Source organism: Oryzias latipes, chromosome 23, assembly GCF_053564925.1.
Source record: "Oryzias latipes strain Hd-rR chromosome 23, Olatipes_Hd-rR_3.1".
Taxonomy (NCBI): Eukaryota; Metazoa; Chordata; class Actinopteri; order Beloniformes; family Adrianichthyidae; genus Oryzias; species Oryzias latipes.
The window spans coordinates 1219102-1228019 of record NC_136259.1 but is presented as its reverse complement, the minus strand read 5'-3'; the positions used below and the strand labels follow the sequence as shown (position 1 = coordinate 1228019).

General features: G+C 41.3%; 1 protein-coding gene across 1 annotated transcript; it reads right to left on the bottom strand.

The window, feature by feature from the left end:
• Positions 1 to 845: 845 nt before the first annotated feature.
• Positions 846 to 3483, bottom strand: iapp (islet amyloid polypeptide). Its single transcript, XM_004082859.5, has 4 exons — positions 3358 to 3483; positions 2541 to 2640; positions 2175 to 2315; positions 846 to 1159 (listed from the first exon to the last, which is right to left on the bottom strand). The coding sequence occupies exons 2-4, from the start codon at positions 2618 to 2620 to the stop codon at positions 988 to 990; spliced, it is 393 nt and encodes a 130-aa protein (XP_004082907.1). The 5' UTR covers positions 2621 to 2640; positions 3358 to 3483; the 3' UTR covers positions 846 to 987.
• Between the last annotated feature and the right edge of the window lie 5435 nt (positions 3484 to 8918).

Here is an 8918-nt window from a genome sequence, read left to right as displayed (position 1 = left end):
GATTCTGTAGCATAAAAGCACACGTATGCATGGATTGGTTTAAATGATTTTTTACTGTGTGCTTTTTGGACAGGCAGGTAGATGGACCCAACAGAGCTTCAAAGATTATTTTGTCCAACAGTTTTAGAGGATGGTCAAAGTAAATTCTACCACCACTTCAGCTTTGCAATGCAGAACGTGTCAGAGATAATTTACACAGTCAGAGCATAATTCATCATCTGTGGGTTCAGGAATGCAGGAATTAGCACTCTATATCTGAGATATCGATTAGTTTTACTCAGTTATTCTTGCTTTTTATTACTTCTCAGCATGTCGGCTGTATCAACATTTTAGTTTTACTCAGTCTATAGGACAGATATTGATATGCTGTTTTGAAATACCGAGGAAAATGTCTTTTGTTAAAAATACATTTCAAATCCTTGTCAGGTGAACTCTGACACTTTTGCGTCCGGTGCAATATTTTTTAATAGGAAAATTGTCCCTTGATGTGACGAACACGTTTTTCTTTTAGTTGAAATCATCTTTCACACCATTTTTCTCATAATTGTCACTTCATTTTTGTTCCGAAGCAACACTTTGTGGTAATACTCAGCATTAGGAAAGAGTTTGAATTTTCTGCCGACAAACGCCAGCAAATTTTCAGCTGAGCCTGTTTTTTTAAAGAATTTACCTGTGAAAATCAGCTCCAGTGATGAATGTGACCTTAGACAGAATTTAAAAGATACAAATCTGTTTTACATTTTATTATCAAAACAAAAAATGCATTTATCTACAATGGCTTTACATGTTTTCCCTTTTATTTAAATATGTTCCAGTTTTTTTTCTTTGCATTTCCTTAATGCTGTTGTGGAGAAACGTCACAAACCACAGCTGAGAGAGAACAACACCGTCTGGTTTAAAATAAAGGCACTGCTGCTTTTGAAATCGATGAAAACTGTGACCGGGATGTCATTTTCACCCCCCAATGCGTCCCCGCCCCCCCCGGCACTAGAGGGACAGGTAGCGACGCTGCCGTAGGTCTCTCTTCCCATAGGTGGCGGATCCCACGTTGGTCGGGACGTAGACGGTTCCGATGGTGTTGCTGGAGCGGACCAGGAAGTCTGCTAACCTCTGAGTGACGCAGGTGGCTGTGTTGCACTTCCTTTTCTCCAAGTGATGACTGCAAGGAGGAAAAGACAAGCGTTAACCCCGTAGAGCCCACCACCTTCAAGAAGTGACAGAAAATCCACCATTGGCTTTTTGTAATCCACAGGAAATTCTGAATGAGATGCCGATCAGAGCAGATCGTTCATGATCCTTTGGCTCTGACACCACTGTCTCACATTTGATTGACACATTTGAACCCTGGTGGAAGTGTTCTATGTGGAACGGTTGTGCTGATGTTGTCGGTCAGAAACAACGTCCAGGTCAGTCGTCGTCGTCTGAGGAGAAGGTTGGCTCGGCTGCAGATGCGCCGGCGGCTGCACTTGTTGTCAGTTTCCTCAGGGGGGGGGGTCCAGAATGATGGGTTTTTCTGTCAAAAATCTACATTTCTGTGTTCTCGTGCTCACAAGAAAAACTGTCTTGTGGTCTCGCTATCATTAAAAAAAAGCTGTTTTCTCGTGATAATGAGGTCGTGGATGTCGTCATCCCGAAAAAACATCCGTGGCTCACGCAGTACAGAATTGATGATCAACTTTTCAATGTTTGCATTCTTTCTATACAGCAAGTGGTCAGTAACCCTTGGTCTATCCTAGGCACTTTAACGTTGGGAGTGGGGTCATCTAGACCCACTAGACAGTGGGTCATCTAGACCCACTAGACAGTGCTCTGAACCTTTTTTCTTCAATGATTTGTGATCTTCACTGGTGTCCATGGATTACATGAAATCTTTCCACCTTTATCCACCTTTGTCATGGTAGGGGGAACACGCCAATGGAAGGGGGGGGTCATAGGATAACACAAGGGTTACGAAAATGAATAACAATGGATGAGTTTTTCCCACCAGAAACTTTTCCCACCAAAAGGATTCTGGAGATTTGTCCATTTTGAAATGAGCATGAAAATCTTTTCTACTGTCTCTAGAGAACGATGATCCACTACAGGATGGAAGAAAATGTTCGATATCCTTGAAGGGACAGAAATGCGTGTCTCAAATCTGATGCTAATGCTGTCTGATGAAGAAGCGCAGCTACCTGTTCATGGCGGCGAGATCTCTCTGCGGCCGCGGCCCCAACATTCTGAGGAACGGGTAAGCGATGAACTCGGGGAGAGACCAGTCTTCGCTTTCCGGGGGAACGTTTTCCTGCTCGGAGGACGAGGCGGGACTGAAGTACCTGATGAACAAGAAGGGGGGGGCGGGGAAAGGCCAAACCGTTTCACTCTGATGACACCCACTTCACAGCATGCAGTGGCCCCAAGAGAAAGAGGAGAAAGTGGCCACTTAGCCCCCCATCCCCAAATTGAAGCACTTTTCCAAAGACAAGCCCCCCCCCCCCCCCCCCCCCCCAGTTTAATGTGCAGAATTTATGGCCGTTTTTTTTTCTTTTTTCCCAACTCACCGGTGGTTTGGAGCGGCAACAACGCAGCGCAGAAACAAAAGCACCAGGAGGAGAAGCCGGTGCAGCCTCAGGTGATGCATGATGCGGGTCAGGGGGGGGCCTGCATCAACACACAGAGAGGGGGGGGGGCTTGAATAAACACATCACTGTTTTCACACGTAAAGCCTGGTTCAATGCCAGTTCAAATATGCTTCTTTTAATATTATATTTTCAATATCTCAGACAAAGGAATTTAAATGTTTAAAAGAAATGAATAAATGATCAAAAATAATACCAAATTGAGCAAAAAACATTTTTATCTAAAGTTTTTTTTAATAATAATAATAATAAAATACTTTATTTGTAAAAAATCACAAAGTGCTTCACTGAAACACAGAATATAAAAAGAATTATGGAAAAGCAATTTTAAAAACAGGTTTTCTTTATGATCAATTGTGCCTTTTCACTGCAAAAACCTCATCAAGAAGCTGAATATTTTGTTGCTAAATAACAATAAATATGTTTTAATGATAGAATTTAAGAAAAAGTGGAAGAAAAAAATCATTTTTTTTACAATCAAAAGCAATTTACTTAAAAAAATCATATTCAACTGTTAATTTCAAGAGCTTATTTCAAATAAAAAAAAATTCCTATAATTTTAGATGCATTCTTGTGCACATGTGAGACCTTCAAAGTAAAACCCAGCTTTGGTTTTTTCAAATCTGAATCTTGACAAAACAAGGGATTATTTATGAAAAGATGCAAACAGCCGTCTAAAGTCCTCTTAGTGTTGCATCTCTGCACATCTGCAGCCGCGCGTCGGACAGAAAGTCCTTACCTGCTGCTGTGCTTTCCCAGTCTGTCAGCTCAGCCGTCCAGCGCTGCAGGTCTGCAGGAGCGACGCCAACAGTTATAGGCGCTCACTCCAAACTCTGGTGACATCAGCTCCCTCCAAATATAGACATTTGATTTACATCAAAGGGGGGGTGATGCTGGTGGAGCAGGAGGGGTGGGGTGGCTTTCAGAGATGCACTCCTATACGTTCCAATGTTTTTTTAATTCACACTAACATGAGTTGGACGTCACCATCCTCATCACCGGCTTCGTCAGAGTTGTCACCAGCCGGCCCGATGGGGCCGACCCTTCACCATCCGGCGCCGGGGGCGGGACCTCTGTCAAAAAGAAAGCCGCCCTCTGGACACATGATGGAGTTTTAGGGCCACAAACTTTTGCTTCTGAGCCTCTCTGTGGAGCTTCCAGACAATCAATGATGCATGAAAAGATGGAATTCATTATTAATAAGGCATGTCTTCATACTTTAGCTAGTCTGGATTAAATAGGGGGCTAATTAATGAAGCTGTGATTAGATTTAATTAGCACTTTAAAGATATTTGACCTGGGAATGTGACAAATGTGACACATGCTTTTTTTTGGACTTCTTAAAATTGTGCTGCTTTAGCAGTTTTGTTACAGCTACAAAAATCTAGAGAACTACTCTAAAAGTTGTTTCATTTGTGCACAGTTCCTCAAGAAAAGCTAACAGATGTGCTAGAATTGTTTTTTCTTTTTTTTAAATTAAGGGACCACACTGCTAAATGGTCTGACAGGAAAAATACCCACTCAAATGAAAATTGTCTTTTTGGTGTTTTTAACATGATCTTGTGGCATTTTTCTGAGAAGGGAAGCCATAAAAAAAGCTTTTGAGTATTTCTGAGTATTTCTTTATGCAAATTGTTGAGATTCAGGAGCAGATGATTAAGTTGCCATTGGAAAGAATTAAATTTGTTACTTAGAAAATGTGCTGGGCGGGGCCACAAGCTCCCGGCTCCGCCCCTTTCTGTTCATCCACCTGCAGACAAACAGATCCATGAGCGTCTTTGTTTCCCTGGAATCTGGACGGCTGGATAGCTCTGATATTGCTGCCATTTTTGTTGAACGATAATGTTATCTGGGAGTTGTGAGGGGCTGTAAGCTAGCGGAAGGACTCAGTTATGGGTGACGAAAAGGGGGGTTGGGGTTGCTCCATACAATTCAGAGGTGAATTTCTAATGAACTCCTGCTGCTCTGCAGAAGTTATGCCTTAGAAAACGTTACAGGTTTTTTAATTTTTGGCTAAAAACAATATAATCATAATTAAAAGACCACTAGGAACAATAATTAGTGCAACATGTATTTCTGTCCTATTGTGGCCCACAAAATCTAGTAAGTTCACAAGAAGAAATGGGCCAAATCAAGGTCGTTTTAAAAAGGTAATTGCTTCAAGACTTTGGTCTAAAATAAAGCCTTTCCGTCATGTTTTTAAGTGTCATTTACCTAAAGCTGGACGATCCTGCGGTGCGAGCAGGGACAGAATCTCCCAGCGTGTGACTTGGCAGATGTCAGCACAGGCTGCATGCTTCTGGTAAGTGCCGTCCATTTTCCCCCTCATTTGGAGCTAACAGAGAGATAATGTAGAAATGGGCTCCTCACGCCTCTTAGAGCGCCAAGAGCTTCACTTCACCAGAAAACACTCACTCTGCAAAGACACATGCTACTCAGAACCTGTTCTGACACAGTGATTTAGTGCATACCGTGTTTTCCACACAACATGGTGCACTTAAAAGACTTTAAGGAACAACAGCGGCTTATATTTAGAGGAGTTCTGGTTGTGTTTACTGATGTTGAAGTGATTTTGAGAGGCACTCTGTCAAAATGTCAGTTTGTTTATGAGTAACAGAGAAGGTTGTGACTATGCTAACGCGGCTAACACGGCTAACGTGTAGCGTTTTTTTTTTTTACATGTTGCTAACAAGGTTGGCGTAGTCACACAAACGTTTGTGTTTTAGCGATAAGCTTCACAGGCAGGGCTCTGAATGAACCTTCTTGGTTAAAAGTCCAAAGTCTACCAGCCAAGTTAGATTTCTATTAGCCAAACATTTCTCTGGAAAAATGATTTAGGTTAAGTGTTTGAAAGCAAAGCAGTTATTGCCATTATTTATAAAGTTTCAGCTAATTATTCTTAGCAAAAACAAACTACTCATAGGGACTGACAGGTTTTATAAAATCACAGAAATGTACAGTATTCCCCTGTATTCAGGGGGTTTTAGGGACCAGAGACATCCCATAATTCAAAGAACCACCCCCCACTCCGGGGTCTAGATGACCCAACTCCCAACGTTAACGTAGAAGAATATCTGTCACCGATCCTTCCTCATTAAAAACCTGCAGAAACATTTCTGATGCTTTGTAAAATATTGTTCTGAAAGAACCACACAGGAGATGAGAACTTCTGCAGGAGAATCGGTCTGTCACAGCACAAACTGTCACTGAGGAGTTCTGCCTTCCCCGTGTATCCAGTCTCTTTTTGATGAAAACTGAAGGTTGTAGACATGAACGTGGGTCATTTAATCGGGAACAACAGCAACATCATATTCTTGTATAGTCAGAAATTTTCACGTCATTGTTTTCTTACTGAAAGATAGAACTTAGACAATCATGTTATGGTGATTATAGCGTGTAAGAAATGATAATTACATAACCCTAACAAATATTCAAGAACATTGCTCCATATACTGTACTTTTTTTCCCAGATCAATAGACTGTACCATAGTGTACTTTAAGCACATTAGTGGAGTCTTTCTGTCTCTCTGTGCCCTAAAACCAGTTCTTCCTCCTTCATCAGTTAAGTGGCAGAGGTCATCCTCTTCCAGAAGAGGCTGTTTTCATCCATCATTCATTCACCCCATGATAATTATTCTCCTAGATTATCTTCCTCAGCGTATAACTCGGCAAAACACAGTAAAACAGCTAAACAACTAAACACATTTAGACAAAAACACACACTTACACCCAAATACGTCCAGACAGGCAAAGGGAATGGTATCCCACAATCCCTTGCTGTGCCGATCTAACAGCAGCACCAAAGTTACACCTACTTAATTGAATTAATTTGAATGAAAGTAAAAATAAATGTCTGAAAACTACGTGTTATTTTTAAGCCAACTTAACAAAAAATGATTTATCTTAACTGAAGCAAATAATGAAGTTAGATCAAAGTAAAAAGTTTCTCTTTCCAACATCCATATGTGGTCTTATCACCCTCTCACGGTGGAAAAAGTATTATCTGAGCTTCTTCATCCACTAAATCATCTTCAAATGGACACGCCATGCTGCTTCACCTCTCTGAAAACAAACTAACCTTCAACTAAACCTGCTCCAGACCAGGTTATGTTCAGAGCATGAGTTGCTATGGCAACTTGACATACCCTGAAACATACCTCCATTTCTGGAACTGAAAGCTGAGGTTATCTGCTTCCTTAGCCTCAAACTTACCGTGGGAACTAGCATGACCTTCTGGAATACCCCCCTGCTGTTTTACGCTGTGAAACATTCTTTAGCAGGCAGCGAGGTTCCCTTCATATCCGCTCACCTTCCGCAGAAACGAGTCTCATGCAAGCATCTGGAGTTGTCTGAGCTTTTGTGTTGAACCGGAGGAGTCACAAGACGGGAAAAATGAGCAAATAGGTGAAACTGCGAATAAGCGGGGAACACTGTAATAAATTTAATGTTATCTTAACAAAAGACACTTGTGATCTCTGAACCTTTGTATGAACACAGCTTTCTTTAAAGCAAGGACTTACTTTACTGAAATATGTGTCACGTTTTGCATTATTGTGTGTGTTCTTACATATCCGTGTATCGTAGTCATGAGTCTCAGTCATTTCGTAGCAGACAAAAGTGTGAATTTACCTCTGACTCTTTTGTTTTGCCTTATGCACCTTATATATGACATAAGTTCAAAAATAGACCATTCATTGACAGTGCACTCTATACTGCAGAAAACATTTCTCTGTGTGGATCATTTCATGAAAGCACTTGAGAGGATGTCGGGTAAAACAAAGACAATCCAATAACGGCAGAAACCGCTGTTACTTTCTTATGACGTTCATATTTCATACCAAGAAGCACTTTAGCTTTTATTCACTCTTAGCTATTGTACTTTAAAGCTCCAACACGCAAAGGTTCAGTTTATTGCTCCTATGGCACCTAACATAATTGAGTTCAAAGGTCATGTGATGTTGGTGCATTGCTGTCTAATGACAGTGAGTGTTGTGGCGTGTGACCTCTGATGATGACGAAGAGCATCCACATCTGTCATGTTTACAGGTTCAGTTATAAAAATGTATCTCTGAAAGCTAATATTGTGAAACAACATGAGAACAGAATGAGAGTTTTACCTTTATTTGATTATTTTTAGGCATGCTTGCTGTTTGCATGTCACCCAACCTGTGAATAATTCAGACATAACTGTTTTTCTCTAAATTAATTGCGTGGAAATTGGTGACTCACGAGCTACAGAGGCTTTTATTTTGCTGTTTAGTGTGTGGAAAAAACCCAACAGGTAAGTCCCACGCAGAAGTGCTTGTGTTGCATAAAATGAAAGGTACTGTTGAGGGAAAATTAAAAAAAATCTGTGCTTAATTATTTCAAAAATGTTGTTTCGGGACTGATCATTGAAGATTAATCATCAATTAATCCTCAAACAAAACTTTCCAAGTTGCATTCATTTGCTTCCGTTTGTCCCCTTAGGGACACGGGGCTGCTGGAGCCTATCCCAGCCACTCATGGGCGAAGCCAGGGGACACCCTGGACAGGTCGCCAGTCTGTCTCAGGGTCACACATTTCACACCCATGCATACTCACATTCACACCTATGGACAATTTGGAGTGACAAATCAACCTATGAAGCATCTTTTTGGACGGTGGGAGGAAGCCGGAGTCCCTGGAGAAAACCCACAAATCCACGGGGAGAACATGCAAACTCCAACTTTCTAAGTTGCAAATAAAAATATTAAATATTTGCTTCTCCCTCCCTCTCACTCATGGTGCAGAAAGAATTAAATATAACAGTTCAAATAAATAGACAAAAACACAGCTAAACAACTAAACACATTTGGTCAAAAACCCACACTTGTATCCAAATCCGTCCAGACAGGCAAAGGGAATGATATCCCACAATCCCTTGTGGTGCCCATCTAACAGCAGCACCAAAGTTACACCTACTTAACCCTTGTGCTATCTTAGATGACACCCCCCCCCCCTTTCCATTGATGTGTTCTCCCTACCATGACAAAGGTGGATAAAGGTGGAAAGATTTCATGTAATCCATGGACACCAGTGAAGATCACAAATCATTGAAGAAAAAAGGTTTCAGCACTGTCTATGGCAGGGGTCGGGAACCTATGGCTCGCGAGCCACATATGGCTCTTTTGATGGTCACATGTGGCTCGCAGACAAATCTTTAATTATACTTTTTTTTTCATCAGACCAGTCCTTCTCGGGCGCAATGCGATGCCAGAGGTGCAGTAGTAGTACCCATCATTTATTAGCAACAGCATAACGATGTTATCAAAAAGAATC